The sequence below is a fragment of the Heterocephalus glaber genome, unplaced genomic scaffold (genome assembly GCF_053883595.1).
Source record: "Heterocephalus glaber isolate CG9 unplaced genomic scaffold, H.glaber_assembly_v1.0 deba00001004, whole genome shotgun sequence".
Lineage (NCBI taxonomy): Eukaryota > Metazoa > Chordata > Mammalia > Rodentia > Bathyergidae > Heterocephalus > Heterocephalus glaber.
Window position 1 is genome coordinate 8,257,429 of NW_028258179.1, and position 18,065 is coordinate 8,275,493.

Below are 18,065 nucleotides of genomic sequence, written 5' to 3' on the forward strand. Positions count from 1 at the left end.
TTTAAAGAGCATTCCTGCAATAACTACCCACCTCTAGCTTTTTCTTTTTTTGACAGCAACATTAAATCCTCTGAAATTTTCAGAAAGGAATGGAGACACACCAATGATAAGGGGCTAGGCAGTGTTTATTTCCAGAACCCTCTTTCCTAGCATGTAGGGATGCTCATGAGATAAGGGGAAGACCACAATCCAGGTGGAGGATGGCCTGGCCTTTGCTCCCCTGGCCTGGCTTCCTGACTGTCACAGCAGAGCTGGTCTGACTCTTGCTGATAAGGTCAGCTGAACTGGAGTCATCCGGAGGTCCCGCCTCTCGATCTCAAGTGCATGGTTCTCAACTCATGTCTTTAGTCTCCGTAGCAGAGAACACAGGCAGAACTCTTTTGGGCACTAGGTAATCATTAGCTAGGCTAAATTTGGTCCTGGCCAGCGTCACGAAGGAAACATCTACCATCATGTCAATTTGCTTCTGATTGACTTCTGGGCTTTCTGTGATTAGCTGTTAAAAATGCCAATATAATTGTTATCATTCTTTTCCTTTCTTTCCTGTATAACTGAAAAGATATAGGAAATTTACAGTGGTGCCTTGGTTCACGAACTTCCTTTGTTCCACAATGCTGGGGCAGATGGCTGTGTTCATGTTTGTGTGGGGAAGGTGGCCACAGTTGTGCTCGGCATCCGATTCCCAGAAGCAAAATTCTGAGGAATGCTTCTGTTTGCGAACCAAATTGTTTGCTAACAGAGGTGCTTGTAAACTGAGGCATTATGGTACTTGATAGTTGGAAATTGAATTTTTACAGTTACAAATCGTGCTCCATATAAACTTCGAAAACAGTTTTGAACCAGTTCTTTTTAGAGTGCGATCCAGTAAGCGTGCTTTATTTGTGGTCAGTGAGGACCACTGTGACAGCCTACAGGGAGGGAGGAGACACAAGGAGCTAGGAGAGTGACACCACTCATCTGTCACCCACTGGACAAAGTCGCCCCATCTCACCCTTTCCCTTGTACTGTGGTGTCCCAGAGTCTGGCCACACTCACGCAGGATTTGTTTCGTGTTTGGTGTGTGGTTTGACTAGTGAACGTGCCCAGGGCTTCCGTGAGGAGCCCGGTGTCATCAGGGCTGACCCGGGAGGCCAGTTACTGCCTGTCCTCACCCTCCGTCACGTCCCTTGCCCCTGGCCAGCTGGGCCAGGCAGGGGTCCCTGCTGCCGGCAGTGACCCTGTTCGGCAGGCTCAAACCCTGCAGGTCTCCGGTGGGACGCGGTTGAGCGAATGGTCTTTGGGGTGGGCAGGCGGGGCTCGGCGGAGTCACCACACCTGGAGGCCGGGGTGGCACAGTGCATGAGGCTGCAGAGAAGAGTATCCATGTCCCAGCCTGGTGGGCCCTGAGGCACCCAAGGGCTCCTGGCTCTGCAGCCTGGGCCCTGCCCTCCCGCCAATCCCTGGTATGGAAGGCTGCTTGTGTATGGCCCTGACTGAGGGCTGTGTGTGCATGACAGTGTGAGAGAGAGAGTGTGTGTGTGTGTGTGTGTGTGTGCCTGCACAAACATGAAAAAGATCTGATATTTGCTGCCAAAAGTTTACAGCCAGAGGGGAGCCGAGACCCTGCTACAGGAGGCAAATGGTGCTCAGCTCAGTGCGCCACACGACCTCACAGGAGGACTGGAGTCCAGCTGGGGCTGCCCGCGCTGGCCTCACTGGGAGTGAGGGAGGTGTGTGGCAGGGACACAGCCACGCTGGCCTGCAGCGGGCAGTCAGCTGGTCCTGGAGCAGCAGTGGTGGCTGAGGGAGGCAGAAGGCACAGAGGGCGCTGGTGCTGGCTCTCAGGGCTCCTGGACTTCAGCTGAGGTTGCAACTTTGCCCGGGTGCTGGCTGTGATCAGTCAGGGCTGGGAGAGACGAAGCGGGAGACCCAGAAGAAGGCATGGCAGCCGGGAGGGATGCCACCTCCTAGAGCAGAGGGTCACCACGGTCGCTCAGAGGTGAAGAGGGTGGTCCAGGTGCTGCACCCGGCACCCAGCTGACCTGGGGAAGCCCTGGGTGGGCGGGAAGGTCCCGGAGTCGTGGGGCACAGGTATGCAGCACTTGCAGCTCTTCCTGAGGTTCTCTTGGAGAGATGGGAATGGCTCTTGGCATCCGTCTTCTCCAGCTTTCAGAGGACAGCAGAGTAGGAGGAGCCACGTTCTGGGGCTGAGCCCAGGTTTGCCCCTTCCCGGTCCTCACTGTCTCGGAGATACTTACCAATCCATAAGAGCTGGACAGCATCCACCTGCCCAGCTCTGGTGAGGAATGGGACCATGGGTGTGAGTCTCTGAGGAGGAGCCTGAAGATTTGCTGCCAAGAGTTCAAAGCCAGGACGCCATCCCTCTCTGAAGCTGGCCCTTCTGCCTGCCTTCCTGATGCCGGCCCAGATGGACTCAGCCCGGGCCTTCTCTGCCTGCCACAGAGCACTGGGACCTCCAGCCTGGCCCTGGGAGCCTGAGGTCCCGGGTGGGGCTGTTTCCCGGCCAGGTGTGGAAAATGACCATGTGGGCCTCTGCGAATGCTCAGGTTTGTCAGATCCCCTGAAGAAAGCCACACTCCTTTCTGCGCTGGACACCACTCTAGCAGGGAGGGCAGGCGACAGCGCAGGGACCGTGCCCAGGGCTGCCATCATCCTCCAGGTCACTCTCTCGTGGCTAGGCACCTGCAGGCTCACCTGTGTGCAAGGTGCCCCTCCGGCTTCTTTCTGCATTGGGGACACAGAGCCTTGGCTGGAGAACGGGCACCCGCAGCCTTGGGAGCCAGCAGGTTCGGTGACAGAGGCAGCGCCCCAGAGGCTCCCAGGAGGCTCTCAGGCCAGGTGGAAAGCCACACAGCACCGCGGAAATGCGGCCGAGTGTGGCCAGAGCCACAGAAGCCAGAGCCACAGAAGCCATCCCCCGAGAGAGGCTGCGGCCCCTCCTTAGCTTCATCACAGTGACTCCCCCAGTATTAGGTATTTGTTTCGCCGATACCAAGTTGTTTTGTCCCCAACTGTGACATGCTTATTTGTATTCTGCAGCGTGCTATCTGTCTATCGGTCCCTCCCGAGCCCCACCTACCGTTTCTGACACGAGGTTGGAAGGGGACTCCAGCATTTCCTGCCAACAGCTTTCGGTTGAGGTGGAAGTGGAACAGTGCTGCAAGGGCTGATCGTGCCCCATCGCATTGGGAAGCACGCAGAGTGCGGCGGCCTTGGCTCACCTTCTCCCTCCCTCTCCCTCCCTCCCCCCTCCCCCCCCTCTGTCTCTCTCTCTCTCTGTCTCTCTCTCCCTCCCCCCCCTCTGTCTCTCTCTCTCTCTCTTTCATTTTTTTGCTTTCAGCACCAGGGATTGAGCCCAGGGCCTTTGCACTGAACTACATTCCCATCCCTTCCCTATTTTTTATTTTAAGACAGGGCCTTGTTAAATTCTTAATTTTCCCAGGCTGGGCTCAAACTTCTGATCCTCCTGCCTCAGCCTCCCAAGTGCTGGGACTGCAGGTGTGCTCCACCACGCCTGGCTCAAGTGGCCATTTCTTTTCACGGTGACCATGGAGCACTGTGACAGCGGTGGAGTGCTGTCCCTGCCTCAGGTGGTTCTGGTCACACAGGGACTAAAGACACAGAGCGAAGAGCAGCCAGCACCCCGGGGGCAGAGCCAGCTTTCCCACATCGCTGGGCACACGGCTGGGCTCGGTCTGAACCATGGGAGCCTTAGTCAACAGTGACAGTGGACTGCAGGAAGACAGCAGAGCCTCCTAGTGAGCACCGGGACCTGGGACCTGGGACCCGGGACCCAGCCGCAGAGGCCACATTTAGAGGCGTGTGGTTCCATGTGGTGACTGACTTTAACTGGCCTGGGCCCGAAGACGTCGCAGACGCTGCCCTACCGTCCCCTTCTGCGCTGGGCACACACGACCCAGGGGAAGATAGGCTGGCTCAGAATTCTCAGTAGGAAAAGTGAAGCTGATGACCAACGGGAGCCCCCTGTGAAAGGCAGCAGGCAGCACCAGCCCTGCGTGGGCTCAGGGCCATAGGCTCACCTAGTGGCAGGATCCCGTACAGGGTGATGAGCTGCCGCACGTCCAGGAGCGAGGGCATGGGTTCTATGGACAGGTGGCGCAGCGTGGTCCCCAGGTAGCTGTATTCACCTGGGGAGGAAGGAGACCCAGGGTCAGTGGACGGGAAACCACACCACAGAGTGGAGACAGCATTCCTGAGCACCTGGGGCTGGGTATGAAGAGCCACTGTGAAGAACGCATCTTTTCTCAGGAAAAGGTGTGAAGAAAACTCAGGCGAGAAAGTGTGGCTGTACTAGCTATAGAGCCTGGGAATTATGTTGACTCTTATGCTAGCCTAATTGTTTTGCTTTGTTTTTCTGGTACGGGGAATTGAACTCCGGACCTTGTGCTTGCCAGGCAGGTGAAGAACCTCGAGCCACATCCCCAGCCCTAGCTGAATTTTTTTTTTTAGAGATAACATTTGCATATTGGGTTACATAAAATGGGGGACATATAAATAAGGTTAAAATATTGCAGGGATTTGCTTTACTTATATTCTAAGAGATTATATATGTGTTTTTACACATTTTAAAAGTAAGTTATTTAAGATCCATGTGGAATTTGCATTCGAGCAGTGAAAATCTGAATTGAAAATGTAGTCGCTGAAAGGAAAGGTATGAGTCTAATTTGGGATAAATAGAAACATCTCCTTTTGAGGGGAGTGTTAATTTACATTTTTATCATTTTTAAAGGGTTACTGGAGGAATAATACAGAAATAAATCTCTACAGGTTTAATTAGAAGACATCAAAGGGCTTAATTGTAACCGGCCATAAATCTGAAGCGTTATTTCCTAACTAATTTAGATAAGGTCACCAAGAAAATTAGTTTGGCTGTCTCCATTCATCAGGAGGACGGACCTTTATGTGCTCGCGTGATTCTCTGGGTTTCTAACTGAATCTGGAGTAAAAACATTCAGTGAAGGTGTCTCAATTGTGGTTTCCTGATACTCTCTTCCTGCAGCAAGTGCTGACCTGGCAGAGCTCTGGATATGACGTACACACGACAGATAAAGCACACATGTGCTTGTGTATATGAAATACTGAGAGTATCAACAGCTTGTAAGCATCTTCAAATGCTAAGAAAATTAGTTGAAATCCAGATAGTGGCCCCTGTTTTGCTGTGGAGGGCTGTCTTCTAAAGTCTCTGCAGGAAGGAAAAAATTAAGTCCTTGGCAAGGACAATGGTCTTGGTTGGGGGATGAATGATAATGAAAGCTTCCATTACGGCCTCGGTACCTTGCTTTTTAATGTGCAGGTAATAAACAGGAGAGTAGTTAATTTAGTCTCCACTAGGGTAGAAAGAGATCCTATAGCAACCATTAAATCGAGCGCTTATTGCCAGTAAACATGACATTAGAAGGGATACGAAAGTGACCTCAATTTTCCTGCTTAGATAAACCCATATTAATATCCATACACACCATATTTTCTAAGACCTAACATATTTTATTCAGACAAATTATATTAAGTTGAATTAGCAGTCTTGGTTCTGATAGGGGGAGATCCAAGTAGCCTGGGGTGTCTGCCAGGTACAAGGCCCACTCTAAAAGGAAGTTATTATGTTCTGCATGTGCCCAGAATAGGAGCCAGAATCCCTTTCCACCTACCCACTGGGTGCTCAAGAAGTTCCACATCTGCTGTGTGGACATCAGAGCTCCCATAGGAGGAAAGATGGAAAATACTAGAAAAGGTATTTGAGATAGAGAACAGGGAAAAGGCCCAGGAAACATAGGACAGTGGAAAGCAAAGAAGAGAGGGACATGACAGGGGTTGAATTGTTCCCTTATGAGTCCATACCCAGTATCTCGGCCTGTGATCATTCGTGGAAGTAGGGTCATCTGCGGATGTGTTTAGTTAGGATGAGATCAGTAGAATAGGTTCTAAATCCAATAGAACTGGTGTCTTTATAAAAAGGGAAATCTGGACACAGAAAAAGACATGAAGGGGGAGAATGCTCTGCAGAGATGAGGCCTAGGCCAAAGACCGCCAGCTGCCACCAGGAGCAGGAGGGACCTGGAACAGGTCCCCCCACTGCCCCGGAAGGAATCCACCCTGCCCATCCCCAGAGCTCGGACTCCAGAACTGTGAGCCAGTAAATTTCCACTGCCAAAACCACCTCACTGCTTGTATTTACTGTGGTTACCACCCTGATACAGAAAGAGCAAAATAACTGAAGATAAACAGGAAATTTGAGCACAGTTAAAAGAGTAATGAGAAATATCTGCAAAATACAACTGCAGTCAGCCTTGTATTTCTTTCTATCCCATCCAGCACAGCATTAGGAAAGGAATGAAGAGTGGAGGCATCTATTTAAAAATGACAGCCGCTTAGGTAAATTCTCCAAAGACAAGGAGTGAAGAACAAGGTGCGGGCCTCTGGAAAGCAGCCTGCTGTTTGGCCGCCATGTTTGGCCAGGGACCCACCCAGCTCCCCTGACGCAGCAGGGACTGCACGAGGTGACCTGCTGTGGAGGAGTCAGGGCCACAAGCTGGACAAAGTCCAGGAAGACAGGCTCGTGCACAGTTTTCCGGTGACATGGAAGGGCCATGGTCACGCAGGTCTTGGTGACTCAGCACAGAGCCCACTCCAGGTGACACTTCTGCAGCAGCAGCTCGGCCAAGATGGTGCCGTGAGGTGTCAGTTCCAATGCTTCTGACATTTTCCACGTGCATATATGGAAATCACAGCTTCTGGGATTGGACTGTGACTTGCTGAGTCTTCTACTCTTGGGCAGGTGACGAACACAGGCGAAGGTAAAGAACAGTAACTGGACTTGGGTCCATTTTCAACCAAGGGAAGGAGGCATGACTGGGATTCAAGTGGTGCTGAAGGGAGGGCAGGACTGCAAATCATAAGACTCTAAACCTATTTCCTGTCCCAGCAGTGCCCAGTGTGGCTGGGTCTGGAGAGTGTTCCCTAGTCTGCTGGGAATGTGCAGGCCACAGGCAAGAGCTGTGTGTCTGAGGTCCCTCCTCCTCCCTCTGGAGGACCACCCACACTTATGTGATCCCATCTCCCCCATTGTGGGAAGTCTGCATGGCCTGCTGGCAAAGATGACTGCATGCTGAGGCCCTCAGTCTGTTCCAAAATCAGAAATGGGTGGGAGGAGCCAGCTATGGACAACTGAAGCAAAGCCCTCTGCAGCTGGCCAGCTCCTCCTCATCTAACCTGAGGGTAGAGGAGTGATGGATAGGATTGTAAAGTAGCCTTCTTCCTGGCCAGTCCTACCAAGAGGGCTGAGCCAAGATTGAGGAAATTGAGGTCACAAGTCCCCACACCCCCGCCAAAGAAAGGGTTGAATGGGGCTTTCTTACAATCTGCCAGATGAGTAGTCAAACTAGCAGCTGGGCTCGGCACTTGAACAGGTTAATCTCAGCGCCTTTGGCCAGACTATAGGATGTGCTGTGTCCCATCAAGAGGCACGGGACACCACCTTTCTTGCTTTTTGTGACTTGAGCAGCCACTGGGACCACTGCCTGTGTTCAACACAGGTACCAAGATGGCCATGTCTTACTTCTGTTTGTTTTTTTTTTTCTTTTGGTACCGGGGATTGAACTCGGGACCTTGCGCTTGTGAGGCAGGCGCTGGAACCACTGAGCTAAATTCCCGGCCCCTACTTCTGTTCTTTTGTTTTCACTCACCAATTGAGATGATTCGCAACAGAAAACATCCCTCACTTACTACTTGGTTACCTGGTATATCATTTATACATGAAATGCAGAACAAATCGTTCATTCTTTTTATTTACCAGTTTTCAAGAGAGCACACTGGTTTCTGGTGAACCTCAGAAGCTGATTCATTAGTTTCTTTAATGCCATTATGAACTTGTGAATAACATCATATTTCATGGATTTCAAGCCACTGTATTTCTTACCCTTACTGCAGCTCACAAAATCCCATTTTTGGGCAGAGGGAGTTTCTCCAACTTGGCTCCTGAGGGTTTTTGCTATGAATTTAGTTCTTTCTGACAGTTCTTTGCCATCTAATATGAGATGATGCTTCAGGCTCTTCTCTGTGTCTTGTGTCCCTGTCTGAAACAAGCCATTTCTCCAAGAAATGTTGGCTTCTTGGGTAAGAAATGCTGTTTTAAGACTATAATCTGAAAAAAAGTGTTCTCCTGGCTAATGAGGTGATCACTCATGCCAGGCACTGCCACTAGACAGCGCTGGTGCCTTATGTCCCTGGTAGGCATCAGAGTTGCCCACAAAGTTCCTAAGAAGTCAACGATCTAGGCCACCCCGTGTGTGTGTGTGTGTGTGTGTGTGAGAGAGAGACACACACACACACACAGACACAGAGACAGAGACAAGCTACAATATGAGTCAAAGCTGCTATTTCCAGTTTGAATTCAGGATTATAAGTTTTTACCTAACCCTTTCTTTCTATAGTGCATGTAGGCCCCCTTTCTTCCCTGCAGAGGATCTTAGTCTTCAAGGACACAGGGACAGTAGACTACCATGATTTCTCATGCGCTTTATCCCATGTGACATGACATGCACATGTGTACCCAATCACACAGGAACAAAACCACCAGCAGTTATGCTACCTGGAAGTGGGGAAGCTCTCTGTGGGAGCCGGGTCTACATCTCATGTCCTGTGGTTGCTCTCTAGCCGCTGTCTGAGCACATAGCCATCCCGCCTGGCCTTGCGCTCTCCCGACTGCCCTGGTCCCTCTCGGGTTTATTTGAGGCCATGCACTGATGCTCAGCAGCAGCCTTGTGCCGAGGCCTCGCTACTCAGTAGGTTGGGCGCATGGAAAATATTCAGAGACCTTGCACACTATAAGTTTGTGTTCTGTACTGCTGAAAATAAATTTGGCTGGGTGCAAAGATGCTTGGGTCCTACTTATTTTCCTTGAATACTCAACAGGTGCCACTCTCTTTAGCTCCAATATGAAGTGCGGCTGTTGAAAAATCTGGTGATAACCTGATTTTCCTTCCTCTATAAGTCTCATGATCTTTCTGTACAGATGCCCAAAGACACTTGTACTAGAACCTGTCTCGGTGTTGTAAACCTGCATCAACACTCTTGGGTACATACCTTGCTTTATGTGGATTTAATGTCTTTACAGAAACACTCATGTGGCTTGGCTCTCGTGTTTGTTCTGTTCCTTTGCCTTGATTTTCTTTTCTTTTTTTTTGTGGTACCAGGGATCGAACTCAGGACCTTGCACTTTGAAGGCAGGTGTGGTGCCACTGAGCTAAATCCCTGGCCCTGCCTTGGTTTTTTTCTTCAGGGTCTTGTATAATGTAATTGGCTCTTTGTCTTCCATACTTCACATATATTTCAAATCTTTTATTGTTTTATTTCTAGTTTTACTTTAAAATGACTTTTCATCTATTATTTCTTTTAAAAGTATAGTTTGTGGTCTTTAGTCATTATGATTTAGTTTTAAAAATATTTCCCTTTATTTGTAATATTTCTTAAGCTCTGTCATCTCACTTCTGAGTTTTTCTAATTCTAACTTGTGCTGTTCTTACAGGTCGTCTATAATTTTCTTAAAAATCTGCTTCATGAGGTTGACATTTTGAGGTGTGAAATTCTCATTATTTTTTTCTTATGCTGATTTTATGTGGGCTTTGGCCTTGGGCTCTTCCATTGCCTGAGCTCCTGAGAGTGAACATTCTATGCCTGCAGAAGGAGGTGCAACGCGGGTGGCCCTTTCTGGCTGCACAGAGCTGCCTCTTCTGCTGCTTCCATATATGTTAAAAACATGGCAGCTTGTTTTTCCAGATGTCCTGACTCTGTTCTCCTCCCCCAACTTCTTCGATGGCCTTTCCCTGTTTCATCTTTATGTTGTCTTGGACAATTTCGAGTCCGCTCTCAGAGTCTGCGCGCTGCAGGCTGCTGGGCCCCATGCTGCCTGTTGCTCTCGACGCTCCCCTGCTGTGGACCTGGGCGAATCCTCTCCTGATTGGGCTCCAGCTCTCCTGGGCCGTCATGCCCCTGTCCTGTGAATGTGTGTTGCTCATGAGAGGCTCTGGGCTGGAACTCTGGGGCTCAAGAGTGAACCGAGCCATTGAGTTTTGGCGCTCAGGGTGAGGTTTGGGTTTTGCTGTCTGGCTGTGCTATCCTCTGTGTGGCTGTCTGGGAAGATACACTGCCGCCTTTGGAGCCAAGGATCTTAACTGGAAGAAATGGTCAAAGTGTGCCAGCCTTTGGGGAAATTTGATTTCTTGGGGGTGGTTCTTGGGATTGAACTCAGGGCCTCAGCACTGAGGTATATTCCCAGTGTTTTATTTTTGATTTTAGGACAGGGTCTCAGTAAGTCACTGAGGTTTCCGGGCTGGGCTTGAACTTGCAATCCGCCTGCTTCAGCCTCCCAGAGTGCTGCGATTACAGGCCTGTACCACCATGCTCATTGAGGAATTTCACTAGTTTTGTTAGATTAGTTCATTTTCATTTAGAGTCATTGTAGGTGGCTGATCTCTCCCTTTTGACCTGGTTCTGATGCTGCTACCTGCAAAATGAGAGGTGACGGGAAAAGTGTGGGAGGGGTAAGACACTAATAAGGGGTCCAGAAACTAGTTCACATGGAGTTGTTGAGAGTCCATCACAGCACAGGCCCTGTACTAAGCACGAGACCCTTCTGTTTGGAGAATAAAACCACAAGCAACAGACAGCTCTGTTAAAAACGGTCATTTAAAGCCATTAACAGAATTAACAGAACAGAATCAAGAGACTACAAGAGAAAATTCCCCAGCGCATGAGTAAGAAACACAGAATACGGCTGGGGGGGCATAGTTTAGGGGCAGCATGCTGCCCACTATGCACAAGGGTTCCATCCCCAGCACTGCAGAAGTAGATAAGAAACACCTAAATATTCAGGAACCCCAGATACAGCCTGGCAGGACTCTACTAGGGGGAGCTGTAGAGGCTCCTCCAAGCCCCTGCGCTGGAAACGTGGGCCTCCTCGAAGGGATCACAGTAATTACCCCTGGCCGAAGGTGCTGGTCTCTCAGACTCAAGCAGGGCCAGCGGGAACACTGCCGTGAATCACCACAGGGACAACATAGAATGCATCAACTCAAAAGAGAATCCATATGTCTAGCTTGGTGCCAGCACAGCTTCTCAAAAGGTCCTGAGCTTCCTTACAGGAGAAGACGCTCTCTCTCCCACATGGAAGAGCTGGGGAGAGAAGCTGCATTTCCCCACTACCCTAGCGATCGCAGGTGTGGGCTCACGGTATCAGCGCGCACAAAAACGTTTGTGTGAAGGCGGCTGGGGCAGAGCCTCGGAGACCCCAGTGGCTCTTTGTGGGTGATTCACCGATTGTAAAGGGAAAGGCCAACCTTGCCAGGGGAGGAATCTGGGGACAGCCCCAGGCCGCGTGGCCCACTTTCCACTGACATGACAAAGTTCTGTCACGGAGGGGAGCACTGAGAAGGGGACCTTCTCACAATGGCGCCTTCAAAACATCTACTCCGAATCAGATAGTGGGGAAACCATCAAGCAAACTCCGCGGGGCCAGTCTGTAAATCAGCTCGGATTCCTCCATGGTGGCAATGCGGTGAGGGGTGGGGAAAGGCCGGGAAATGGTTCTAGACGCAAAGGGTTAAGGGAGAAGAAAGAGACACAAGCACATGGTATGTCCTTGCTGGGAATCTTGACTGAGGAAGGCTGGCTGTCTTGAGGGACACTGGTGAAACTGAATATCAGCTGTGGATTAGGTGACCGTGTTTGTATTAATGTTAGATTTTCTGAGCGCGACCATCTTCTTGTAGGAGATATTTTCTTCATGAGATTGGGCAAAATATCTACATTAGGATGGTAGAGTTTGGAGACATTTTATGCTTTAAGTGTGCTTCCAGGTTGTCGTATTGTTTTCATTTTAAGTCAACAGAAATACATTTGTGAAGACAGTGATAACAACCATTCTCTCTGTCCTCCTGCTACTTCCGTCCCCACTGAAAGGTCCTCTTAGAAGGAATTGCTCCCTTAAGCGTTATGTATTGTGGAGTTGCGGCAAATAATTCTTCATTTCCTCCAGTTAGATTAGGCCGGAAAGAATGCACCATGAGTTGGCATGGGGGTGCACGCCTATAATCCCAGCTTTCTGGGAAGCTAAAACAGGAGGATCTCATGTTTGAGCCCAGCCTGGGCAACTTAGCAAGATCCTGTGTGAAAACTAAAAAACTATAAAGGGCTAGGGATGTAGCTCAGTGTGGGTGAAGGCCCTGCATTCAATGTCCAATAGCGCAAGAAATAAAACAAAACAAAACAACAACAAGCCGAACGCATCAAGGAGATTGCTAGCAGGTAAAAAACCTGCTTCTCCCACATAAGAGGAGAGAACTGGACCATCACTGTGAAGAGAACCTATTAGTTCACAGCAGCATACTCGAGTGAACCAAGTTATTTCGAGCTCACCAACATTCACCAGCAGACACCACGGGGCCAGGCCGTGGTTTTGACCAAGACACAAATGAAACATATTTCCAGCTGTTGGGGCTCAGGACCCAGAGCGCCATGTGACACACACACACACACACTGTCCTTGGTGTACCTTACCAATGTAATCGGACATGTTGACCTTCAGGGGCTGGATCAGCAGCCCTTCCTCCACCAGCTCCTTGTACAGAGATTCGATGGTCCTGGGGATGAAACAGAGCATCGAACTCCGTCACACACGAGATCTGCAACCGTCGCCTATGCAAAGACCACACCCATTTCAAAGTGTGTATGCAAATTAGCATGGTGCAGGCCTGCCAGTCCTCCAAAGCCTCATGTTCTCCTAGGAGGGCTTTGGGGAGGTGGCTGGATCACGGGGCTGAGATACTCAGAGAGGAGGCGGTCACTGGGGCCGTGGCCCTGAAGGGTCCGTCTCCCTCCCCGCTCCCCGCTTGCCTCTCTCTGCTTCCTGTCTACCACACTGTGAGCGGCCCCTCTCTGCCAAGCTGCCCTGCCTTCGAGCCAGTGGACTATAGACTGAAACTTCTACACACCGTGAGCCAAAATAAATCCCTCCTTTAATTTATGGGTGCTGGATATTTTGTCCCAGCAATAAGAAAAGTGACTAAGACACAAACAAATGGATTTTTGAAGTGTTTCTACAACTTGAGGAGAAATTAGGCTTTAAAAAAACATATTTCCACTGACCCATGTACATATTGGATGTTTCCTATTAATGAGAATTATATCTCTGGGTGTTTGAGAGTAGCTGTAACTCTATAACTCTTCACACTGGTACAAATATGAATTAGAAATTACCCAATAATGGTAATGCAGTGGGTCTACAATTGTATATTCAGTTAGCATGTGCTGGCCATAGTAGATCATTAATCCTTTGTGAAATTTATGTTTCCTTTTAATATAATGGTAGAAAGGTTTAAAAGAAATATCTACAAGGAACAAAAGCTTACATTTGAGATAATTCTTATGTGGAAGATAAAACGTCTAAAGCTGTGTGTGATGTTTTGGGAGGGCGATGACTTTTTCGCAGTGTTTACAGAAGTCAGAGCCACTTTTCCAGGAGGGGCTTGAGCATCTAGCCGGCATGCTGGTAATTTATACTGACTGGAAATAGTACGGAGTATCCCACTTAAGGATGAAATCCCCAGTGGGACAGACTGGAGTGTGGCCTGTGGGAATTTGGATGAAGAAAGCTCAAATATCATACAGTGTGGTCCTTGGAGATATTTTGTCTTTATTTTTAAGGCTTAATCGTAGTGCAACGTGGGACAACAGTACCTGATCACGAGCAAGGAAACACCACCTACAGTGTTTTAACTTGAATCATTATTTAATACAGAGAACATGGGCAGGAAGTAACATAAAATTGAAGACCATTCCCTAAAGTTATCTGAACAAAATATATTAGGAAGCCCCTACCACAAACCTCTACTTGGCTTTTTTTTCCAGTGAAATAAACTTTTGTTATGGAATAAAGCGTCTTCAACTCTAAAATTGCTTTCAACTAGGGTAGAAACTCTGGGTTAAGGGTTAGTTTGGTGAGAGAAACAGAAGTTGTCTAACAGTGCCACGGCTGAGCTAGCCCGAGTGGGGAGATACAGGGTCTTTAACATTGAAATGCAAAGTCTTCCAGGAATGAGGTGCCAGGGGTTTCTGGACACAAAAATGAGCCCAAAGCACGGCCCTATGTGGAGGCATAAGAGGGCTGCCCGCGTGCGTCATCTGTGATCGCTGCCATAGAAGGAAGCTCACACCAGAGCACAGTCATGCTCTGCCTTCGTTAACGCTGAGTCATGCCTGTGGTTTATGCTGTTCAGCAGCGTTTGATGCAGCAAAGCAATACTTTCAGTGCAAGAGAGTCCAAGTGAATCATTTAACTCTGGGGCCGGAGATGCGGTGTCAGCTTTGCTTTGCCCTCACTTCACTCTTTTTCGAGAGGCATGAGAGAACAAAGGAACAAAGTGGGCTTAAACACCTGCTCCAGGACACCTCACCGTGTGTGAGGGGCGAGACCCTCCTCCAGGGACGGAACTGTGATCTCCATGTCCCCAGGAGCTGCCCTGAAGCCATCGGGTTGGCATGCGGATAGATGCTTGTCCCGAGGATTGAGACCCTGGGTCCCAACCTGAACCTGTCCCTAGACAGGGCAACCTCAGCTAGGAGCCTCGCCCCCACGCAAGTCCTCAAGGCTGCCCAGGGGCTCCCTGAGGTGCACAAATGGGACCCGCCCCTACCCCGGAGAATATTATTTATTTTTGGCAATAGTGGGGACTGAACCCGGAACTCTTGCACTGAGTTACATGCCCAGCTCCCTCCTTCTCTTTTTAAAAATTTCAAGACAGGGTCTCACTAAGTCAGTAAAGTGTCCAGGCTGGGCTACAACTTACAATCCTCCTGCCTCAGCCTCCCAGAGTGCTGGGATTACAAAAAAGCATGTGCCAATAGGCCCGGCTGCAATTTATTTTCAGTATCACAGCACGAAAGATGAGCCCTGAAAGTCACAGATTCAGACTGCGGCTGAGGAAACTCAAGGAGGGACAGTCCTTCAGGGGACTCTCCTCAAGGCGGGCACCTGCTCCCTCAACAGGGGACGGGCTCAGGACCTCAGCCTCAAAAATCCCACCTGGGTGTTATTTCCTAAGCAACTTTCAAAGAACACTGCCCCCTCCCACTCTGGCATAAATTCCAAAACTTTTTTTTTTTTTGGTACCGGGGATCGAACTTGGGTCCTTGCACTTGCGAGGCAGGTGGCGGAACCAGTGAGCTAAATCCCCAGCTGAATTCCAAAACTTACGAAGTTCCAGGAACTCAGAGGCGACGGGCACCGAGGTGTCCTGGGCCTGGGTTCTCGCCGGGCATCTCCTGACGCCGACGCCGATCCCAGGCATCGCTCGGCGCTCGTTCCCTGCTCCCGGTTTCCCATCGACTTCCTGGCCCTCCGCCCCCCCCCCCCAACAGAGACAGCAAGGCCCTCACCTGTCAACCGTCAGGTCCTTATCCTTCTTCCCCCTTTTCCCTTTCTTGGCTTTCTTCCCTTTCTTCAGCGGAAAGAAAATGGAAAAAAATAACAATTTAGTAAAAACAAGCGAACGAACCACCCCTAAAGCGAGCTGAGCAGACTGTCTGTGGGGGTGGGGTGGGAGCGTGAACCGGGTCACCCGAACTTGGGCTGCGGTGCTTTTACAGCCGTAGCTCTTGGAGACAGAGGGAGTCTCCGTGGGGGAACCCGCCTGGGCCAGATTCCCTACAGGCCCTGGGCATTCTGCCCCCTCTCCTGGGCTCTGGCACAAGCGGAGAACTGAGCTGTGCTCGGCTCTGACACTGCCATGGCCATGAACTGTGAGCTCCACAATTCACATGTTCACGCCTGACCCCGAGGTGACGGCGTGCAGAGGTGGGGTTTGGGGGTGGTGAGGTCACAAGGGCTTTGACGGCATGAATGGGATTCGTGTGCTTCCAAAGAGGACAGGAAAACCTTGCTCAGCCTTCCTCCACTGAAAGACAGCGGGAAAGGGGACCATCCTTGAAGCAGAGGGATCCCTCCCCAGACACGGAACCGCTCAGCCCTTGCTCTGGGGCTTCCCAGCTCTGGACCGTGAGCAGCAACTTTCTGTTCTTTATAAACTACGCTGTCTAAGATATTTTGCTACAGCAGCACAAAAGGACTATGGCAGTGCCCAGCTACTTCTCTCTGTTAGCACCTGGCCCGGAATCAGGCAGCCTCGGGGCTAGGCAACTGTGCCCCTCCAGTTCTCAAAGGGCACTTGTGAGAGCCAGAGGGGTGTGTCCCAACTGCCATCTTTTATAATTCTATTAAAATATCCATCAATAGCTCCCTGGGACCCACAGGAAGAGGTTAAAATTCTGCCGCATTCAATTTTCACAGCCTGGTTTCTAATCTACTTTATCTACATCCTCTTCTATCCCAGGGTCAAGGGTGGCTGCTTGGCCCTGATTCTGGTCTGAGAAAGTTGATCTTACATGCAGAATAGAAGCCAGGGCAACATAAACGTGAAGAAATCACTGTAGGGATCAGGAAATGCCCATGGGTTCAATGGCTCGGTCCTATGATATTTGGATGTTTATTCTTTTTAATAAAAACCTGTTTAGCAGTGTGGCTACACCATGTTGCATTCCCACCAATACCATGTGAGGGATCCAGCCTCTTGCATCCTTTATTTTACTTTTATTTATAATTGGGTTTCTCATATGAGGGAAACCATGCAATATTTAACCTTTTGTGTCTGACTTATTTCATTTAACATTATTTATAGATTTATCCATTTTTCTACAATTGAGTCAGATTTATCCTTCTTTATGACTAAATAAAATTCCACTGTGAATACATACTACATTTTCTTTATTCATCTATCCATCGATGAGCATCTAAGCTATTTCTAGAGATTAGAACTGCTGTGAACACTGGTATCACATATCACTGGAGTACGACTTTAACTCTGGGGGAACACACCAAGAGAGGTACAGGTGAGTAAGTGGAATTTCTAATTTCAGTTTTTTGAGGACTCTTCATACTGATTCCATAGTGATTGTACTAATTTACATTCCCACCAACAATGTAGAGGTTTCCTTTGCCCACAATCTCACCAGCATTTAAAAGTTTTGATGACGGATATGTTCTGGATACTAGCTCTTTGTCAGATATGAAGTTTGCCAGTACTTCCTCCCAGTCTGTAGCCTGTTTTTTATTTCTCAGCAGGTCTTTCACAGGGCAAAAGTTTGTAATTTTGATGAAGTCCAATATTTTCTTTTATAAATTATGTCTCTAGTATTAATTCTAAGAGCTCCTTGTTGAGCCTTAGGTTGCAAACATTTTAAATATATTTTTATGAAGAAATTTATAGTTTTACATTGTATATTTAAATCTGTGGCCTATTTTGAATTAATTTTTGCATACTGTGTGAGACTTTGGTCAATGTCCCTTTATTTTTCTTGTGGTTGTTCAATTACACCAACCTCATGTATTCAAAAAGGTATCTCCTTTCCTGAAATTGCTTTTGCATCTTTACTAAAAATCAATCAGGCGTATTTGTGCAGGCTTATATCTAAGTTCTCTGTCATATTTCATTTCTTTTTTCCTCCCTCCCTAAACCAATAGCATAGTCTTGATTACTGTGGCTATGTTGAGATAAATTTCTTCTATGCCTAATTTGTTGAATTTTTATTGTGAAATAATGGTGAATTTTGTCAAATACTTTTCAGCATCTATTGAAATGGCATAGAATATCAGCACAATCCATCATAGCAATATGATTGGCATATGTTGAACCATCCTTGCATTCCAGATCATGACATATAACTTTTTTTGTTCTGTCAAATTCAGTTTGGCAACCTTTTGTTGAGGATATTTGCAACCATATTCATTAGGGATATTGGTAAATAGTTTTCTTTTACAGTAGTATTTTTATCTGACTATTTTCAGAGTGCTGCTGGACTCTCTTTTTCTGTTTTGGAAGAAGCTGAGAAAGATTGTGTTAATTTTTCTTTATATGTTTTGTAGAATTCACCTTGTGATAAAATACAAGGAAGGCATAGCCCATGTTTATGCAGAGAAATGAGACCCACTCTGGAGGTCC

At 48.6% G+C, this 18,065-nt stretch overlaps 1 protein-coding gene across 5 annotated transcripts in view; it reads right to left on the reverse strand.

Moving 5' to 3' along the window:
- The window catches only part of Drc11 (dynein regulatory complex subunit 11), a 125,976-nt gene that overhangs the window by 32,211 nt on the left and 75,700 nt on the right, over positions 1–18,065 (reverse strand). For all 5 annotated transcript variants that reach the window (XM_087209495.1, XM_087209493.1, XM_087209494.1 and 2 more), the window contains exons 12-14: positions 15,448–15,509; positions 12,571–12,653; positions 4,041–4,148 (exon numbers count right to left, since the gene is read on the reverse strand). In XM_087209495.1, the coding sequence (XP_087065621.1) occupies positions 4,041–4,148; positions 12,571–12,653; positions 15,448–15,509 (253 nt within the window). The remainder of the gene's footprint in view (positions 1–4,040; positions 4,149–12,570; positions 12,654–15,447; positions 15,510–18,065) is intronic.